This window comes from Halichoerus grypus, chromosome 4, assembly GCF_964656455.1.
Source record: "Halichoerus grypus chromosome 4, mHalGry1.hap1.1, whole genome shotgun sequence".
Taxonomy (NCBI): Eukaryota; Metazoa; Chordata; class Mammalia; order Carnivora; family Phocidae; genus Halichoerus; species Halichoerus grypus.
In genome coordinates, this window is record NC_135715.1 from 186734485 (window position 1) to 186756770 (window position 22286).

General features: G+C 38.3%; 1 protein-coding gene across 9 annotated transcripts in view; it reads left to right on the forward strand.

Annotated features, from left to right (window-relative positions):
• Positions 1–22286, forward strand: part of GIGYF2 (GRB10 interacting GYF protein 2) — a 146869-nt gene that overhangs the window by 16736 nt on the left and 107847 nt on the right. For all 9 annotated transcript variants that reach the window (XR_013447430.1, XR_013447431.1, XM_078071460.1 and 6 more), the window contains 3 exons: positions 9068–9151; positions 20446–20575; positions 21492–21587. Coding sequence is in view for 7 of the 9 variants with exons in the window: in XM_078071460.1 (XP_077927586.1) it covers positions 9111–9151; positions 20446–20575; positions 21492–21587 (267 nt within the window). In the remaining 2 variants the exon portion in view is untranslated. The remainder of the gene's footprint in view (positions 1–9067; positions 9152–20445; positions 20576–21491; positions 21588–22286) is intronic.

Here is a 22286-nt window from a genome sequence, read left to right on the forward strand (position 1 = left end):
TTTGTTGCAAACCCAACAATAAGAAAGAACTGGGTTGGGCGCCTGGGTGGCTCAGTCGTTAAGCGTCTGCCTTCGGCTCAGGTCATGATCCCAGGGTCCTGGGATCGAGTCCCACATCGGGCTCCCTGCTCGGCAGGAAGCCTGCTTCTCCCTCTCCCACTCCCCCTGCTTGTGTTCCTGCTCTCGCTATCTCTCTCTCTGTCAAATAAATAAATAAAATCTTTAAAAAAAAAAAAAAGAAAGAAAGAGCTGGGTTGATTTATTCTCTCTCCTCTCTCAAACATGCACTCACATGCACACAGTGATAGATGAGGTCCCAAAGAGGAGCTGAGGAACCCAGGAAAACTAGAAAAATACACAGAGAAAAAGGAAAATAATTATACTAGTAATTAGAGATAAAATAATTGCTAGTAGGGGCTAATGTAGCACAGAATTGTTAAGATGTTGACAAAAAGGCCAGGTTATATCACATTCATGGTTAAGTACAGGATGCAGTTTATCAAAGAAGACCAATTTCCTGATGTTAATCACAGAGGGAATATATTAGTTGAATTCTCTTATAAAGAATTTTGAGTAATGGACAGGTGTGAAAGAGTGGTTATTTAGGAATATTTTGTCAGCTATTTTTAAGACAACTCTCAGAAATTTGAGGGTAGACCTGTGTCTGAGGTCCTTATCCCAGAATTGGAGTAGCCAAAGGAGAGAAAAGGTCAGAGGAGGGAGGTGAGAACCTTACCTTCTGTTCTGTCATAGTTGGTTTTGGCATGAGAAAGATACGCTAATAGGGTGGTCTCTGAACTAAAGAATATTTTGCACGCGTTCTATCAGAAGCACTTTATGCCATTATGTCCACTTTATGTCCTTTTCCGACTCCTTCCTCAAAGGTTTGGGTGCTTCTATATTTCAAAGATGCTAGGACCAGGACTTGTTCTCAGAATTCTTGAGACCTGCTAACTCCACTATGTCATGTGTGAGGTCATGAGATGAATGAAAGTCCATCCGGTTATTCATCCTTTTTGTTGTCTCATCTCCATAACCACTGAGTTTTTTTCTCCCATTGACCCAGTCTCACGGTTTCATTCCTTTCCAAGAATTTTTATTGAGGTTTCTGAAGTGTTATTTTTGTGTGTTAAACCTTTTCATATGTTAAGCTGTTCATAGGTTGTTTTTCAGCATTATTAAGGTAACTGAAGTCCATCCTGCCGTGATAATTTTGCCTTCTCTTTAGCGCTCTGAGGTTACCAGTACATTTCCCTGCATAGTGGTAGCTGTGTCAGTAGGCAGAATCAGGAACTTTTTTTTTTTTTAAGATTTTATTTATTTATTTGACAGAGAGAGAGAGACAGTGAGAGAGGGAACACAAGCAGGGGGAGTGGGAGAGGGAGAAGCAGGCTTCCCACCGAGCAGGGAGCCCGATGTGGGGCTCGATCCCAGGACCCTGAGATCATGACCTGAGCCGAAGGCAGTCGCTTAACCAACTGAGCCACCCAGGCGCCCCTAGAATTCTCTTGCATTCATGGCCTGTTCTTTTCCTTTCCTAGGGTGACCATTCAGCCTGGTTTACACCTGTTGTCTCTGTGTAATTATTAATACCCTGCTTGCACACACATTTTCTGGTGTATATATGTACATAAACTGTACCCCTAATGTGGCACTTGAACTCACAATCCTGACATTAAGAGTCCCACGTTTAACCAACTGAGCCACCCAGGCGCCTCCCCTTACCACATTTCTATAATTACTCTTCAAGTCACCAATGACTTCATTGTGGAAGCCAATGAAGACTTTTCAGTCTTTGTCTTTTTTGATTTCAGTGTTTGAAACTTTTGAACTCTTCTATAGAAAAAAAATTGTGGCAGTACTATCGTTGTTGTGTACACAAATTAGAAACTTATTAGGAAAAGAATTATCCATAATTCTACCATTCAGAAGTAAATATTAACATCTTGGGACATACTTCTATATACCAAGAATGTATTTTAGAATGTGTTGAATGTTACCGTATTCTCTGTACTCTGTAACCTGCCTTGAACACTTAGTATGTTGTTGACATCTTTTTATGTCAGTGAATGTAGTTATTATTTGTTATTATTATCTCTCTCTATATAGGCATGTAGGTCTGGCTTCCACAATATCTGCTGAATTTCTAACACCCCTCCTTTCCTTTTAGATCTTGCTAATTCATTCTCCTCCTGGCATCTTGAATGATCTTCCTAAAGTACCAATTTCGTCCTAGACATTTTCTTCCCCTAATCTTTTTATAGCCTTTCATTGCCCTTGGGATATAAAATACAAAGTCTTCTATGATATGGCCACTAATTTACCAATCTTCACTTTAGTTTTTAGCTTTATTGAACAAATGGATAATCTCCCCCAAGGATCCTGGTTCTTTCTTCTATCTGTTATAGATTCAGTGAATGTGGAGAAAGTGAGAGTCCATGATAGGGTGAAAGGTTAGTGCTAAAGATCTTTCATTGTGTGATCTTTTGTCTTCTTGCCCAGTATACTCCTGCATTGTGATTGCTGGGCTTTGTTCTTGTCCCTTGAGCTTGTCCCTGCTTGACTTCTGCTATGGGGTAGTTTCATTCAATTTTTGGTTATAGTTATGTAAATTTATTTCCAAATCTGTTTTCTCATCCCCATCCTGACTCTGTCGTGGAATTCAAAGTCTATATTAATGGTCTTTTGGGGTATTTCCTCAGGTGTGCATTCATTTTGACCAAAACTATGAGTATCTTTCCTCCCAAATTTTATTTTTCTATTTTCTCTTTACTTCCAAGCTTTATATACAGATTGAAAAAGCACTCCACCTCAGTATTGAATCCTGTAGGTTCCATTCCATTTCTGCATTCTCTGTTTAGATTTTCCTTTCCAGAGGGACCAGTGCTGCTTCTACTGAGGAAATGGAGTAGATACTTGAATGGACCTTGGTTTTATGCATGCCAATATAAGGGAGGGAGGGCAAGGCAGTCCTTCCGGGGCAAAGGAATGGCATGAACAGAAGCACAGAAGAAGGAGAATGCAGTGGAGAGTAGAAAGTTCTCATTTGGCCTTGAGTTTGGAGGTGAAACAGTAGGAGATTGAATTGAGGAGGTATGGTTTATCAGATTGGTGGGGACCTGAAATACCAGGAGTTTTGCTATACATGGTAGGTTTATTTATTTATTTTTTTTAAAAAAGATTTTATTCATTGAGAGGGAGAGAGAGCAAGAAAGAGAACACGAGCAGGGTGGGAGAGGGAGAAGCAGGCTCCCCACTGAGCAGGGAGCCCAATGCAGGGCTTGATCCCAGGATCTTGGGATCATGACCTGAGCTGAAGGCAGACGCTTAACTGACTGAGCCACCCAGGCGCCTCATACATGGTAGGTTTAATTGACTGTTTTACAGAGGGGTAGGCATGACCAAAGTGGTGCTTTAGGAAGATGATCTTGTTGGTTGTGAGTAGTTCAAGAGGGTGATTCAGGAAGCAAATTAGAAATTTTATTGTAATAATCCAAACATGAGTTAACAAAGAGTGCAAGAGGACTCTTGAAGGAGGAACTGACCAAATTTGAGACAAAATGACAGGATATAAGAAAGCAGGGAGGAAGGAGTTGCAGATGATTCTGTGCTGTGCTGCTCCAAATAATGGAGAATTATTTGCCTTGTAAATTCAATCTGGTTGAGTCTGGCTGACTACTGAACTGTGAGAACAATGGTACCTTGATCAGTTGTTGATGAGGTAGATACCTAGGAGGATCAGGCAGCTGGAAATGCCATCTGGGTCATGGGAGAAAAAATCAAATCTAATTCACAGCAGGGTGGGGCGGGAGGCCCTTTCCAGGGTCTGGAAATTTGTAGGAGAATTTTTCATTGCTCTTGTTATAATGACACTCCAATCCCCATGTGTTCCTCGTTACCCTGTGATTTAGTAGGCAGAGTTCTACCCTAAGTACTGGTAGAGAATACCATCGTAGATTAAAAAAGGTTCAAGACAATATCTAAACAGTTTATAGTTAAATAAACCACGGGTATGCTGAGGGAAGTCAGAAAAGAGAAACTTTTGGGGAATGGCAACTAAATAGGAAGGAAATGAAGATAGGAAAACAATAGCAGTACAATGTTGGTCATGGAGGGAAAAGGAGGAGAGTTTCAAGAAAAGGCAATGTAGAAAGGCAGAAGAGCACAGCATCCAGAGTCTGGTTCAAATCCTGACTTGCTGTAACAATTCAGGGCTGTTTTCTGATGGTCACAAGTCTCCTGGGGCTTTGGGTTGACAACATTTAGCTCAAGGCGGAACCTGTGCATTTCAGGACCCCCTTGCATCCTTAGAAAGGACAACTGAGAAATAGGCCCTGGTTCCATTCTGAATAATTTATAATCCAGAGGCATTGGGTAAGGCAGTCTCTCTAGTACATATATAAACACATTAGAACTGGGGTTATTTATTTATTTTTAAAAGATATTATTTATTTATTTGACAGAGAGAGACACAGTGAGAGAGGGAACACAAGCAGGGGGAGTGGGAGAGGGAGAAGCAGGCTTCCCGCTGAGCAGGGAGCTGCACACAAGGCTTGATCCCAGGACCCTGGGATCATGACCTGAGCCGAAGGCAGACGCTTAACACTGAACAACTGAGCCACCCACGCACTCCAACTGGGGTCATTTAAATGGATGTGGAAGGAGCAGTCTTAGGTGGGGAATTCAGAATTAGAGATTACAGTACTGTAAGCATTTATATGAGATTTCTTCAACAGTCATGACTCTTAGATTTCCTGTTTTAATTCATAAAAGAGAACAAGTAGAACACCATTCTGTGTAATACAGGTTTCTTTAGTGGATAATTAAATCACAGATTATTATTCTTACAGGTTCTTAAGAGTTCTTCAGAAATTTTTATATTAGGAAGTAATCTTCTTATGGAAACTATGTTATAAATGGTAGTTAGGTTTCCAGCTCAGGGCATTCAAAAGATAGCTTTTAATGTTTGTGTAGTATGGTAGGTAGTTTGGTACTACCTGAAAGGTTTATAGGTGGAATGGTAAACAGGACAGGAACAGGATTTCCTTGCTTGTTCCTTAGATACTGCCTAAGGCTTCTCCTGTAATTCAAGACTGCTCCCTGCAGTTGGGAAGGTTAGGCATTACACAACTCTAGGGACTCCATTTGCATCCTTTGTGGTAATAGTGCCCATGGAGTTTTGTGCTTCCAAGACCTGTGTAACCTTAATAATTTAAAGGGGGAAATTTTTTTAATCTCGTAAGCGATTTTAATATTTTCACAACTATCAAATAATTCAGTTTTTATTTTTTATTTTTTTAAAAAGATTTTATTTACTAGCATGAGAGTGTGTGTGAGAGAGAGAGCACAAGTGTGAGAGAGAGGGGGAGCTGCAGAGGGAGAGGGAGAAGCAGGCTCCCCTCTGAGTAGGGAGCCTGATGCGGGGCTCCATCCCAGGACCCCGGGATCATGACCTGAGCTGAACGCAGACCCTTGAAAGCAGATGCTTAACCAACTGAGCCACCCAGGCGCCCCCAAATAATTCAGTTTTTAATGGAGAGTTATTTGCCTTGTAAATTCAATCTGGTTCAAATCTTGACTTGCTTTATAAATTCAGAGCTGTTTTCCAATGGTCAAGGTCCCACAGGGGTTTGAATATAAAACATTTGGCTGGGTGGGGTTTAAAATGGTAGTAAAAACACTCCTTCAAGATGTTTTATATTACAATAAAGTCTTATAGTTGATGTAGTCTCTGCAGGTCTTTGTTAGCCAAGTAGGTCCACATACTTTTAAAAGCACACTGAATTAATTTATGCCAAATGTGGTCACAGGGATGATTTATAAGCAGAATACCTGTATTGATTTACAGTGGGCACCTTCTTGGGCTCTGATCATCACTACCTTGGCAAGTTATTTCAGTTGGAATGTACCATAATTTAATTGAATCTAACATGCATCAGTTATGTGATTCTTTATGTATTACTAAAGAAGAAATCATACTGTGAAGTAAGCTCTGCCACAGAGTTATTTAATTGCTTAAAATTTTTATTTTACATTTTTTTCAGTTCAGTCGTCTGCAATGGCTCTCTTATTTTACATTTTTAGGTTCAAAAGACATTTTTTTAATAATTTTTGACATTATTTTTTAAGTACTCTCTACACCCAACATGGGGCTCAAAGTCATGACCAAGATCAAGAGTTGCATGCTTTTTTTTTTTAAAGATTTTATATATGAGAGAGAGTTTGCGTGCGTGCGCACACACACACACGCACACATGCACGTGGGTGCACACGAGTGAACAAGCACGAGCTGGGTAAGGGGCAGAGGGAGAAGGAGAAGCAGACTTCCCACTGAGCAGGGAGCCCGACTCAGGGCTGATCCCAGGACCCTGAGATCATGACCGGAACTGAAGTCCGACGCTTCAGGGAGTGAACCACCCAGGTGCTCCAAGAGTTGCATGCTCTTCTAACTGAGCCAGCCTGGTGCCCATTATTTTACTTTTTTTTTTTTTTTTTTTTTGCTAGAGAGAGAGAGACAGTGAGAGAGGGAACACAAGCAGAGGGGGAGTGGGAGAAGGAGAAGCAGCCTTCCCGCTGAGCAGGGAGCCTGATGCAGGGCTCTATCCCAGGACCCTGGGATCATGACCTGAGCCGAAGGCAGACGCTTAACGACTGAGCCATCCAAGAGCCCCTATTTTACATTTTTAAAAAAGTTCTTTTAAACTTATTTAGCAAAAAAAGTCTAATACATTTTTATTATATGGTATATATTTTCTGTATATGTTAGAGAGAATAGAAGTGAAATAAATTGGTTAAGGTATTCCTCAAATTTCTACGTATTATGTCTGATTCTTCTAAATAATGAAAAATTTAGGATTATGGAAGTTTCCTTCCTCTCCTCTCCCCACCAATGTAGTGTCAGGTTATTAAGGGTATTAATAATGAAATGTTTCTTAGGGGACTGCTCCATTGTTTTCTCATCAGTTTAAAATTCAGTGATTTGGTGCTTCTGAAGTTCTTAAGTCTAAGTTGTTTAATTTTTCCCCTTTAAATACTTTGGCGCTGGTGCATGTGGCCACATGTGGGTTGTGCATTGTCTAGTCTCAGTAGCAAAGCTTCATCTACATGTGGTTTTTTTGGTTCTTTTCCTCAGGTTCTGTAAGGCACTTATAATCATTTCTCTGATGACAAAAAGTTACTTCACTAATTTCCCATTGCTGTATTTGCTTTCTTTTCTATTATATACTACATTTCGTTTCAATTTAGAATCATTTTATAATCTTTTGAGAGACATTTTAAGCAACGGTTTAAAATTGGGTACTAGCAACAATACAGTTGAAAGGATGATAGTAAAGAGCTATGACCAAGTTTACCATGGCAGACAGTGACAGCTGTGGCACAGCTTCCTTTGGGTGAGAGCAGTGGTAACAGGACACTAATTAAGATGTATTCCAATTTCAGAGAGGTTAGAATGTGGAAAACCATGTATTTTACGTGTTCTTTTTTGAATTACCAGTTGCTTAAGAGGTAGGGAGGGCACTAAGTGATCTCAGCTTGAGTCTGGTGTGCAAGCTTGCGGGGCCAGGTAGCAGGAAATCAGAGTTAAGTTAGAGAATATGGGTGTCTCCCTGGAGCCCTCAGGTTGAACTAGGGCTAGAAATACCTTCCAGAAGGAGGGCGGATAAATTATTTTTTAGTTACTTTTATTTTGTATTTTTCCCCACCTGCTAAGCTTTCCCCCCTTTTCTTTTTTTCCCAGAAGGCAGATAAATTAATAGCTGATTATGGATGTTAACATACTTTTACTTTGCCTTTTCTGCATTTTTGACCAGTTTCTAGTTAATATTTTTAAGCAATCTCTACACCCAATGTGGGGCTTGAACCCACAACCCCGAGATCAAGAGTTGAATGCTCTACTGACTGAGCCAGCCAGATGCCGCGAGGCATTTTTTTCTAGTCAATTATTTTTAGATCTTCTAAACATATTTGAAATAAAAGGGTGATGTGAATTTATCTTGGAGATATTTACAGTATATTTATAGTATTTATAGTATTTTCCATTTTTAAGCGGTGATACTCTTTTTTCCCCAGCTTTATTGAGATATAGTTGACATATAGCATTGTATAAGTTTAAAGCGTGTAGTGTATTGATTTGATACATTTATATATTCCAAAATGATTACCACCATAGCATAAAGCTAACACCTCATTCCATCACATACTTACTATTTCTTTTTTGTGGTGAGAACATTTAAGATCTAATCTCTTACGAACTTTCAAGTATATAATATGGTATTATTAGCTGTAATCATCTTGCTGTACATTAGATCCCCAGAAGTGGAACTTTGTACCCTTTGACCACATACCTCCCTACTTTTCCCACCTCCCAGCCCCTGGTGGCCACCACTCTGTGTTTCTCTGAGTTTGGTTTTTTTTTTTAGATTCAATATGTAAGTAATATCCTACAGTATTTGTCTTTTCTTGTCTGACTTCACTTTAAGCTCTGATATTTTAAAATGGTTTTTGAAAGGTCACTCATGAAATTTATTAGTGAATTATTTTAACTTGATAGTTCAAGATAATTTTTTTAAAGGATCACTAGTGTATAAAATGCTAAGCAGAAAGTGGGGAGAGTTGTAGCGGAAGCTGTGAGATAGGAAGGGGGGATGCTTATTTTAAGAATCTTTAATATACCTCATGGTGATGGGAGAGCACGGAAGTAATATATATTAAAATGTAAATCTGTTACCCTTCATTCACTCCCTTTTGCTCAGTGGCTAATGAAGAAGGTCCTTAATTTGGTCCCTGGTGCCCTGCATGGTCTGCTCCTACCTATCTCATTGGCTTCATCTTATACCATGCCTACTTTCCCCAGATAAACTTAAGAAGATGGTGACTTGAAATGTAAGGTGGTTTATGAATTACTTTGCCTGCTATCCTGTTACAAACAGGGATTAAAAAATCTCATTCTGTTGGCTTTGGTTAAATGGAACCAGGGAATAAGTAAAACACCCTAGATAGACTTTCTGGGCTGGAATTCTGCATTTACTCTTCATTAACTGTATGGAGATATTTTTCTCATTAACAGGTTTCTCCACATATAAAAATCTATTGTAAAAATACGGAAAATAATGGCAGCGGAAACGCAGACACTGAACTTTGGGCCTGAATGGTGAGTTTTCAAAATCTCATCCTATTTGATATTGGATATACTACTAGTATAGTAGTAAGGTATTTGTACAGATGTTGGGTGGTTTATAAATGTACATGTTTTTGAGACTTTGATTTTTGTGCCTAGTTGAAATCAGTGTAGCTTATCTAGGAATAAATTACTGTTTGGTTAATGACTGCATTCTGTATTTAAAAAAACTTTCTTGGTCTGGCTTTGTAATGATAATGGAATTTTCTTGGTCTGGTTTTGCACTGATAATGGTTATGTAATGATAATTGACTCCCTGCAGTCCCACCACCCTAGCAGATTACTTGCTTTTTCATTTTAGCCCTTGTCTAGGTGCATATAAAATTTTACATATAATTGTAACATTTTTATCTGTGTATGTTTTCTGCTACAATGCTGTTTTGTGAGTGCTATTCATAGACTTACTTGAAAACATAGTTCTTACTGAATTATTATTTGAATTTTATTTTATTGATGGGCTAGGCAGGTGGTCCAGAATTATACTGGCTATTAACTGTAGCTCATCTAAGATTGGGATAGCATTTGCCATAATAACAATTAATTGACCTTTGAGTCTCTTACAGATGTGTTTGGACCCTGAATATGGAATTCTCATGGAATTTTGAGATCCATCACATTGTAGTGTGACTTTTCCCCCCTCTTCTTCTTTTCCCCCCAATGTTGGTGATTGAAGATCCTCTCGTCAGTGGCATGAATAGTTGCTTTTTCTATTCTCTTCCAGAGGCAGTATATAAAGTAGATAGGTGTCTTAAACATTCCTGATTGTTTAGGTGAAAAATGATGCAGACTTCTGTAGTAACTCTCTGTTTGAAGACACTTATTAACTTATTTTATGCATTTCTTTTTATATGTAATTCCTAAATTTTCTTGGCCCTTATAGCTAGCATTTGGAGACTGAGGAGAAATCACTACTTGAAGTTCTAAGAACTGATGCAGCTTCTCTACTTTGAGAATTTATTTTGAAAATGTTGACCTAAGTAATGCTGTACCTGTTTTAGTTCTTAGTTTGTATTTTAAAAATAATTTTATTACCATATTAGTATATGTTTTTAAAGAAATTAGAGATAACAAGTAAGCCAGAGGAAGATATAATCACCATAATTTTATCATCCATGATATAACCACTGTAAATAGGTTAGTTTATCTCTGCAGGTGGTTTTATGTATGCTCATTTGTGTATATGTACATTTATTTTCACAAAAATGGGATCATACTGTACATTCAGCTTTGTAACCTGCTTTTAAAAAATAAGCACTTCAAAAGTATCTTTTTTTATCAATAAATGTTTTCTGTTATCTTAAATGGTTGCATTGTATGATGTACCATCATTTATTTAGTCTTCTAGATGTAGCATATATAGGCTGTTTTCAGTTTTTCATTATTATAAAAATATTTTTGATGAACGTTCTTGTAGCTAAATCTTTATTCACATCTTACTGACTTTCTTTATAAGGTGGGTTTAAATCCATATAGCTCACTTTGTAAACCATTTTGTGTGTAACTCTCTGCCTTTATCTAGAATTTGTAACTGCTTCTCTTTTGTATTTACACACTTTCTTTGTAAAAACATCATTAAACTTGTCAGCTAACTTAAGGAAGTTGTCTCCCCCCCACCCCCCCGCCTTTTTAAGAAAAAGAGACAACACTAGGAATTTAGCCTAAACAAAAGGAAAAACTGCTGGAGATGTTCTAGAGTCAGTACACGTTAAGCTTGCTGCCCTATACCGTGGATTGACAAACTATGGCCTGTGGGACTATAAATAAAGTTTTTATGAGTAAATTTTATTGGAACATAGCCACACCCATTTGTTTCTGTATTATCTGGCTGCTTTCATACTATAGTGGCAAAGTTGAGTAGTTAAAGCAGAGGCCATCCATCTGGCTTTAAAAAGCTTACATATTTACTCTCTGGTTTTCTGCAGAGGAAAGTTTTTTGGCCCCTGCCCTTAACCATGGGCTCCCAAAGTCATTTCAGTGTGTCATTGACCCAGTCTATCAGTAGCACTATACACATTTTTTCATTGGTACTCTGAAGTTTTGTTTGATCAGCCCAGGTTTTATACAGAATTTGAAGTGAAGTAACTTTAGTAGAGGACAGTTACCAGTCCCATGCTTTAACAGTAGCTTTACCTAATTGTTACCCTGCAGGCATTATGAGAGCTTAGGGTCCTTCCCTTAGTCATCTGAAATGCTTTTAAACCGAGGAGTGGAGGTCTAAGTAGGCACACTGCCTTTTTCGTACCATCTATCACAATTTTTTCTGGCAAAGGGAATATATGAGACCCTTAAGTAACTCCGGTAACCCTGAGCTAGAAGCTGCAATATGAATAGAAGCTGCTACTGTGTTTCTCTGCATGTAACATTACATTCATTGTGGAACTTAGGGAGGTAAGGAGCTCTGTCCAGAATACCTGAGAATCAAAATTTAGAGTGATTGCATTCCATCAGTGTGTTAACTCTGAACCATACAGAAACTAATTTAGTGATGCTTTATTCTGTTTACTAAGATCATTTTTATTATGTAAAACATAAATGTTCAATAAGAGTTGGATGAAATGAACAGATTTACTGGTACTTGGGAACGTAGTGAAGATGGAAGAATGTTGAAAATTGTGATAGAGGGGCGCCTGAGTGGCTCAGTCGTTAAGCGTCTGCCTTCGGCTCAGGTCATGATCCCAGGGTCCTGGGATCGAGCCCCGCATCGAGCTCCCTGCTCGGCGGGAAGCCTGCTTCTCCCTCTCCCACTCCCCCTGCTTGTGTTCCTGCTCTCTCTCTCTCTGTCAAATAAATAAATAAAATCTTAAAAAAAAAAAAAAGAAAATTGTGATAGAGACAGACCATGAATGACCATACACATGGACTTTTTAAGGTAGGTCTGTGGAATCATTAGGTCTTAGCTTCTCTCTATATTTAGAATAAAGATGTGTGTTATATAATCACTGAAGCAATTTAAAAATGTGTGATAGATTTAATGGAGGAGTAAATAGTTTCTAGGAATAAAACAATAGTCTCTACTCAAATGTTACTGCTTTCTATATATAATACCTTCTCCTTATTTCCTGTTCTCCTCTGCTTAATTTTTTCTTAATGGTCTATATCCAAATAGAATATGGCAACTATTTTACTCACTCTCTATTATTTATATCCCATCCTCCAGCTCCCACTAGACTGTGAGCTCCACCGAGAGCAGGTACTTTGGTCTCAATTTTTGTACAGTTTGTTCACTGCTGTATCTCCAGTGCCTGCATTATAGTAGGTACTCAATAAATATTTGTTCAGTGAGTGAATGAGTTGTTGGAAAGTAAAGCTCATTTTAATGTTTTGCTATTATAAATATGTGTATACATCCTTGAACAGTTTTGTTGGTATTGCTGAGTATTTATTTTGGAATAATTCCTTGGAAGTGGAATTATTAAATCAAAAATTGCAGTTTTAAGACTTTGGATGATGTATGGATAGATTGACCACTAGAAGGGTTGTGTGAATTTAATTCGCATCCCCTGCCTGTTTACTTCACCCTTGACAAAACACTAAGTACTACCTTAAGAAAAAAAAATTTTTTTGTTTTAAATGTGGTAGATTTAGGTTTTTTGGATTTTTTTTTTTTTTTTGGAATTTTTTGTTTTCGGCAACAAAGTAATTCATGCTTATTCTATTTTTTTAAAAAAGATTTTATTTATTTATTTAATTGACAGAGAGACAGCGAGAGAGGGAACACAAGGGGGGGGGTGGGAGAGGGAGAAGCAGGCTTCCTGCGGAGCAGGGAGCCCAATGCGGGGCTCGATCCCAGGACCCTGGGATCATGACCTGAGCCGAAGTCAGTCGCTTAACCAACTGAGCCACCCAGGTGCCCCAATTCATGCTTATTCTAGAAAACCTTGGTGAAAACGGTAGTACAAAAGAAAAAGAAAGTATCTAAGTTATCCTTAATCCTACCATCCAGAGAATCATTGTGAACATTTTGGTTTGTATCCTCTTATTTTTTCTTTTCCTGCAAATATTTGTATGTATACCTAAAGACATTTTAAAAAAAACCAAAATAACAAATTCATTACTGTTTTATTTGGGGATTTTTTTTTTTTTTTTTTACTTTGAGGATTGTAAATAGATAAATGTAGATGATAAAGGAATTTATCATACAGGAAATAATTGCAGATAGTTACCTGGCTTTATGGGGAAGGAGCCAAGGAATCTCCTTTAGGTTTTCTTCTGTCTCATCTCCGTGGTCGTAAGGAGGTTTTCCCAGGTCTTTCCATGCAAGAAAGTGAGGCACTTGTTTCCCCCAAAGCACTTTGTTTATACCTGTGTGAAAATAGTTACATCTTTGTGTTGTGTCTCTGTGTTTACCTTACTCAGAAAAGAACATAAGAAAGGCACTGTATTTCTCAATTTTGGTAAGCCCACTGTTTACCCTAGTGTACTGAACATAGGCACTTAGTAAATGTTGGACAAAGGCATTCAAGTCTCATGGGGGTGGGGAGAAATGAGGGCAAAGAAGGAAAACCTGACATTGTTGGGTTAGGTATCATTTTTGTGGGCTTGTGGGGAAAATGAGAGAAGTTTTGGAGAATGGGATGCATTAATCATCCCAGTTTTCAAAAAGAGTGGAAGACATCAGTGCGGTCTGAAGGGATAAGTAATTTGGTATTATCCAGGGATGTATTTTATTTATTTTTTAAAAAATATTTTTATTTGAGAGAGAGAGAAAGAGTGAGCACACACGCACGTGAGCAGGGGCAGATGGAGAGGGAGAAGCAGATTCCCTTGCTGCAGGGAGCCCGACATAGGGCTTGATCCCAGGACCCTGGGATCATGACCTGAGCTGAAGGCAGATGCTTAACCTACTGAGCCACCAGGCGCCCCCCAGGGGTGTATTTTAGAAGAGAATATTAAGATTTGTTTAGAAAACATTTCTCACATACCTCCTACGTTCTGTGTCTTGTGTTAGGTGCTGAGGCAACAAGGTTGAAAGGACATGGTACCTACTTTTGAATTATGTGGTGGGGAAGCTGACACTAAATAATTTCACTATAATGTCAACATGTAAAGGAAGTGTAGTGAAGTATAGGATATTCAGGTGCTTATTTGATGCCTATAAACATCTCATCCTTCATACTTATCTGAAACTGAGCTTGAGTTTTACTGTTTTAAATTTTTTCTTTTATTTAATCTTAAATACCACAGTGTGCCCATTTGCTCAATCCCAAAATCTTTGAGTTATCCTGGTTATTTCTTCTACTTCTGTATCTCTCCATCTAGTCGATCACAGTGCCTTGTCAGTTTCATCTCCAGCATATCTCTTGAATCTGTTCATTTCTCTCCACCTGCATTGCTGTCACCCTAGTATAAGTCACCACCATCTCTGACATAAACGATTGATTGCAAGAGTGGCCTGATGTTTTCTGACTTCCATTCTTCTCATTGTTCAGCAGGCAGAGCAATCTTAAGATATAAATTGGGTCAAGTTTTTCTCCAAAATCCTTCAATAGCTGTATGTCCATTTGTATGACCGTTTATTAGCTTTTTCTTCCACCAGCCAGTTAGTTCCATGAGGGCTGAGCAGGTACTTGTGTCTAGCCAGGGTCTTGAAGATTTCTCTCTCTCTTCCTTTCTCCTTTGCATTCTCTTTCCAACTCCTCATTCTCTTCATTCTGACTCATCTATTCCTTCTCCTCCTTCCACTTAACCTCTCTGTTCCCCCAGTAGTCTTCCCCTCCCCGCAAGTGAAAATGGCTTGAAAAAATAAAATTTTCCTGATAACAGGAAAGGCGTGTGTAAAGACAAGGGGGTGGGAAACAGCAAGTTTAAGAGAGGAATTCTGAGACCTTATCTTTACTATACTGTGAAGTGTGGGAGAGATGAGCTTGGAGGCAGCCTTTCTATGTTAAGAAGTTCTGGATTTTATTTGATCGTTGTGTGCCAATGAACAGTTGTTAATCAGGGAACATTTTATTCAGGTTTGCATTTGAAATATATTTGTAGCAGTGTGGAGGATGAATGATGACTAGTTGTATCACTTAGGATGCTGTTGTAGCAGTCCAGGTAAGAAAAGTGTGGATAATAATGGGTTAGTTGATCCACAGGATGGCTTGAGAGATTTAGGATCTAAAACTGGTATGATGTGGTAATTGGGTATGGGAGATGGTAGAAGGTGAGGAGTAAAGGATGATTCCCAGATTCTTAATCCAGTGGTTGAGTAGTGTCTTTACCTGTCTTAAGGTGATGAAGGGGGTTGGGATGAATAAACTGATGAGTAGGCTTTGGGGCATATTAAAGCTAAAGCTGAGAGGCTCTAAGTGATTGTATATAGAAGCCTTAAACTCTAGGGAAGAGGTTAGAGTGGAGTTGAGAATCAGGAGCTTACCCAGAAATGTTTTTTGACTCCTACAGCTTCACACATCTACACTGACACTTCAAATGCTTTCATAAGCTGAAGTTTGGATTTGGGACAATAAGTGAAGATTTTGGGGTATCATGGGGTTTTAGAAGGTCCTCTAATGCTACCCGTCAGTTACTACTACTCATATTAGAACTGGGCCTCTTGTGTTAAACAGATCTCAGTATGACCAGAAAGAAGAAGGTGACGAAGATAGGAAATTGTCCTTTGGATTTGTGTGAGGTTATTGATGAACTTTACTGGAGCAGTGGAGTTGTAGGGGAGAAGCCAGATTATGCCAGTGTGTTTTTTTGTTTCTTTTTTGCGCTGGGTTTTGAAGTGCCTGGAAGTATGGATGTGGAGATGTTTCTGAAATGAAGAGGAAAGATGAGGATGCTGCATTAAAGGGGTTTTAAATCACTGTTAGATATATTTAGAGACTGAGGGGAAAGCAGATAGGGAGGGATTAAATTTCTAGAAGAGAGGGTTGTATGGAGCAAGATCCAAGAGAGGTTAAAGATCACTGGTGGGTTTTTAGGGAGGGATATTACCCAGGTATGTTTTTAGCTTTTACGAATATCTGTAGGTGGAGAGGGACTTGGAACAGGATTTGCCAATTATTGAGTAGAGCACAATTCCCCTTACTCAGGCTACTTTCTTAGTTTGCCTTGGTTGGTCTGTTCTCTTCACAGTAGCTGGAGGAATCTCTTGAGAATTCACTCTAGTTATGTTATTCTTAATAGATCTGGTGCTTATAAGAAATACTCAGTCCTCAACATTGGACATTCAGTCCTTGGGCAGTGGGAGTAGGGTCCATTGGAAGGGAACCAGAGTCGTGAGTGGATTTGAAACCTTGTGAGGAGCAGGTAAAGAAATTAGTAATGTTGAGCCAGGAGAAGGAAAGTCTCTAAAGAGACATTGTGACTATTTGCCAGTATTGGAATGATTTTCACTTGGAAGAGCAATCTAGATGTGCCCTCTAGTGGTAGGAACTATTGACAAGCATATTGGTTTAGTAAAAGAAAGATACTTTAACATAGTTTCTTTTTTAAAAAAATATTTATTTATTTTAGAGAGTGCATGAGTGGAGGGGGCAAAGGGAGAGGGAGAACAAGAACTTTAAGCAGACTCCCCGCTGAGCATGGAGCCCGATGTGGGGCTTTGTTGCATGACCCTGAGATCATGACCTGAGCTGAAATCAAGAGTTGGATGCTCAATCTGTTGAGCCACTCAGGCACCCCTAAAATAATTTCTGATAAAATATATATTTTTAAATTAATATTTGGCAAGGGGTGCCTGGATGGCTGAGTTGGTTAAGCGACTGCCTTTGGCTTGGGTCATGATCCCAGAGTCCCTGGATCAAGTCCCACGTCCGGCTCCCCGCTCAGTGGGGAGTCTGCTTCTCCCTCTGACCCTACTCCCTCTTGTGCTCTCTCTCTCTCTCAAACAAATAAAATGAAACTTAAAAAAAATTTAAAAGATTAATGTTTGGCAAAATAAACCTTGCTTTTATTTATTTATTTATTTACTATTTTATTTATTTGAGAGCGAGCACAGGCAGAGGGAGAAGCAGGCTCCCCACTGAGCAAGGAGCCCGACTTGGGACTCAATCCCAGGACCCTGGGATCATGACCTGAGCCGAAGGCAGACGCTTCACCAACTGAGCCACTCAGGCATCCCAAACCTTGCCTATTTTAAATAAAATTTTGGGTTTTGATCTTTTTAGTCATGAAAACCTAGGTTTGAGTCTTTGTTTTGCTGGCTGTGAGTGTGGGCAAGTTGTTTAACCCTCGTCTGTTATTAGGGTTGTTGTGAAGCTGAAATTAAATGAAATGAGGTAATTCATGTGTAAAATTCCCAGCCTCAGTTCTCAGTGGGTATTCTACTTTTTCAGGAAAATGCCCAACTTTACATGAATTTGATGGAAAGCAGTTTCCTGGAAGGTCCTTTAGCAGTGGTTAGATTACTTTTTCATGTGTATATTGTTTTCTTACCTGGTTGTTCCAACCTGTCTTACAGGAGTTGGACTAAATGACCTCTAAGTCTAAGAATAATTGGAAAGAAAACAAAAGACCAGCCTAATAGCAATAAGCACTCCTAGCACCCTGATTGTGCTTTTAATATGCATTAAAGAGAATCAGGCTCCCTGGAGAAATGGTTGATTCTAGGTCTGAGGCAAGAAATAATACAAGCTATGCCTGGAACATATTGACATACCAGATAGAAAAAAAGCTGTTAAAGACTGCTAGGGTTGTGTCAGAAGGATTTAGGAGCCAACCTGAAGAGTCTCCCACTGGTCAAAGAGACAATTTGAGGGGTACCTGGCTGGCTTAGTCAGTGGAACATGTGACTCTTGATCTCAGGGTTGTGAATTCAAGCCCCTCATTAGGTGTGCAGCCTACTTAAAATGTGAGGATTTGAATATTGTTAATAATAATTATGGTGAAATACCTTAATTAAAAATAATTTGTTGGGGCGCCTGGGTGGCTCAGTCATTAAGCATCTGCCTTCAGCTCAGGTCATGATCCCAGGGTCCTGGGATCGAGCCCCACATCGGGCTCCCTGCTCAGCAGGAGGCCTGCTGCTCCCTCTCCCACTCCCCCTGCTTGTGTTCCCTCTCTCACTGTGTCTCTGTCAAATAAATAAAATCTTAAAAAAAAAAATTTGTTACCATTGGAAGATGCTAGTGAATCAAGTCCCTAATTTGAAAACTAAAAGAATCAAGATCACATCAAAAACCAATGATGTATTGTATGGTGACTAACATAACATTAAAAAAAAAAATCAAGACCTTTTTTCTTTCCTATATGAACTATACTATTGGGTAACAATACCAAATAGTGTAAGAGAGAAGTTTCTCCTTGTAGAAATACTCGAGCTAATGAAGGAATGATAGAATAAAGTCACTTTGTAACCTTAGTGAATGAACTTAGGGACCTATGCATTGGTCGCATTGGTCGTCAGGGACTGCTAGACTCAAAAAACCTACCAGGCAGCATGTGCTTCCTGATGGCATAACACACCACTACGTGGAAGAAGTCTTTTCAAAGCTGATCAGGTCTTTACATCCTGTCACCAATGTACATGAAATGCAGAGAACAGAGAAACGTGTTAAGCTATATCACAGAGATAAAAATCAGCAAAGTCCAGACTAGAAAAAATTCTTTTGGAGAGAACATTCTGAAGTATTTACTGATGAAAAACTTCCCTTCAAAAATTTCCCACAAAAATCGTGAAAACAGTTTCCTTCAAAAAATCTTTGAAAGCATATGATTTCCTTCAAAATAGTATCAGAGGAGGGTTAGATGGAGTGGTAGAAGGAGCAGGGTTGACCATGGGTTATTGATTTGGGGGCTGGGTGAGTATGGTATGTGGGAGTTTGTTATGTAATTCTTGGTACTCTTATATATGTTCAAAATTGTCCATAAATAAAATGTTAAAGTAAGTAGAAAGAGAAGATAGAAACATTGAAAAAATACCGTAACAGTCTTGAGTTTATTAATACGTCCCCTTCTATTTTTGGTATTACATTGTACATGTAAACACATTTTTATATTTATGCATATATAACTTTTGAATAACATGCAAGAAATGTTCTGCTTTCCTTCATATTTTTTTAAATGTGTAGATCATTCTCTTTTTTGCTTATGTGAATAAAGCTTAGCAATTTGGGGAATATATTTTAATGCTTCTGTTGAATTTTCCTTTAGGCTAAGCTACTGAAGTAAAGTACCTTGGTCCCCTTTACCCTTGATACTTAATTACTTTATAGAACTTCAGGCAGTCCTCAGATAATGAGCTACTGCTGATAGTAGTTTTGCTACTTGCTGTTTGACACAGCTTCAGTGGGATCTTATTTTTGCCATTTTTTGCTGAGGTTCCCCCAATTTTTTTTTTCTCTAAATGAAAGAATCTTATAAATGTTCCTCTTTCCCCAGTTCCATTCCTCTTGGAGTATATTTTTATTTTTTCCTAGAAGTAAATATGGCTTAAAATTTTTTTTCTTGTATTTTAACTCTTCACTGCATTTTCAAATTCAATATACTGATCATTAATTGCTTTCAGTAAAAATGAACCATGAAATACTATAGGCATATAAAAGTATAAAATTGTAACAAACATTTCTATACAGCATGGTTGAGAAAATAAGTCATTGCAGGTATAATTAAGACAGCCTTTATACAATCTCCTTCCCTTTGCAGATAGAACCTTCTCTTGAATTTTGTTTTTGTCTGTTCATGTTTGTTTTTATACTTTTGCTACATTTTATCTGTGTTCTTAAACAGTATAAATTTGCAGGTTTACATGTATATCTTTTTTATAAGCCTCTATGTTTCCCTTTTTCTTTTATATAAGCATACTTATTTAACAAATATTGATGTTTTATTAAATGTTAGCAGATCATTCTTTGAAGTGGTGGTTCCCATTGTAATCCCACAGATACTACTTGAAAGTTTCCATTGTTTTACATCCTTACCAACAACTGGTATTCCAGATTTATTAAGTGGTATTGTCAGATTTATTAATTCTTATTAATCTAATAGGTATAAGGTGATATTTCACCTTTGTTTTAATCATGTTTAATCCTTTTATGATTTTGAAAAAGTGTCACCTCTTTACCCCCAGACTTCTCAGGGACATGCCATGATAACCTTTTAAGTAAGGAGTTGCCACATGGTCGTCTAGTTATTTTTCAATGAACTGCTCTCTTAATGTGCTGTGACAACAGGTTATGTTAAAGCTAAAATCTTGGATACCTTGAGAAAATGGGATTTCTTTCTGTTCCTTTAAAGAACTAAAATGAACACTTTCATAGTGTATAAAAATAAAAGTTCTTAGTGCCAGAATATTTGACACTTCAATTTTATATTTTATGTCTCTCCTATTCTAGGCTCCGAGCTCTGTCCAGTGGTGGGAGTGTCACGTCCCCTCCTCTTTCTCCAGCTTTGCCGAAGTATAAATTAGCAGACTATCGTTATGGTCGAGAAGAAATGTTAGCACTTTTCCTTAAAGATAACAAGGTAAGAGAAAAGTAAACAGTTGAGAATTATGAATGTGATTTCAGGGTATGCACAATGATGTATTGATAGGTGAAGTACCCATGGTTTTTGTCTTTTTTCCTGCTTTGAAACCTGCAGTCATTGACAGAGCATCTTCTAAGTGTAAGGAGCTCCGTATTTTTTAGATAAAACCTAGGATTTTGTTACAGGAGTAGAAAGCTTTATGGAAACAGGAGAATAGTCAGCACTTACTACTTTAATTTCCTCTTAATGCCTCCTTCATGTCTATTTCTATCCCAATTTGATGGCTGAGAATGGAAGACTCTTTGTTGCACCTTTTACTCTTCAGTTAGAAGTTAGAAGAGGAGCTTTCTCTTCTTCATTCCCTTTTTTTATTAAATATATACAATTTTTAGTTGAGAGAACATCTTAAAATATATCATATTTGTGTCATTTATAAATGATCAAAACCCAAACAGTGTAAAGTACACTTACTGTCTGACTAGTGAGAGGTATTTTGTATTTTTAAAATATACTTTGTTTTTACTTTTATTAATGGATTGGGGATCTCAAATTTTAATGATGGTTGCTAAGGACAGATAAAATTGTTTATGAAACTCTCTTTAGTACCTTGTGCCTTTAGTTAAACGTGAGGATTTAATCTTCCACTCTGTACTCTGGAATACCAGAGTTAGTGCTGTATATCAAATCTGAAAGTGGTGGTCTGATGGGAGGAAGAGGAAGGTGCCTGGGGTTTTTAATATTTGACCCTCTCAGAGTATGTAAGTACTACTAAAGGTAATTGTGGTTGAATAAGCTTTACTCCATATTTATAATAATCACCAAGATATAGACTAAAGAGTGTTTTTTCTTGGTTTATAATTTTTGTAATTGGAGGGATAGTATTAATTTCATGGTCATGTATTTGGTCGCACAGATACCTTCAGACCTGCTGGATAAAGAATTTCTGCCTATCCTACAGGAGGAGCCCCTGCCTCCGTTGGCTCTTGTACCCTTTACAGAAGAAGAACAGGTTTGTGCCTATCTTTGAGCCTTGGTCAAACCCTTGTTCCTTTCCACCAAGTCATGAGAATAGGAAGTTACTATTTAGGCCCTAAGGCCCTCCATCCCCACAGGTCTGCTTTCTTCTTTCTGTTTACTTGAAAGTGTGGATGCCTGTCTTGAGTTGATGAGAATCTGCTTTAGTTCTGAAGCTTTTTGAGTATTATATAGAGGTAAGGAAATGTGTCTAGATTCCTTAAGGACAATGGGAACCATCCCTTATAATTTATTTGAGTAGATAGGTATTTTTGGGAGGTAGGGCCTTTTCAGAAAAATTGGTTTTTCAGAAGTAATTGGTAACCTGAATTCTCACCAATGCATTTTTTTTTTTTTTAAGATTTTATTTATTTATTTGACAGAGAAAGAGAGAGCACAAGCAGTGGGGGAGCGGCAGGGAGAGGGAGAAGCAGGATCCCTGTTCAGCAGGGAGCCCAATGTGGGCTTGATCCCAGAACCCTGGGATCATGACCTGAGCCAAAGGCAGTTGCTTAACCAACTAAGACACCCAGGCGCCCCCATTCTTTTTTTTTTTTTTAATTTAAATTGAATTAACATGATGTATTACTAGTTTCAGAGGTAGAGTTCAGTGATTCATTAGTCGTATATAATACCCAGTGCTCATTACATCATGTGTCCTCCTTAATGTCCATCACCCAGTTACCCCATCCCC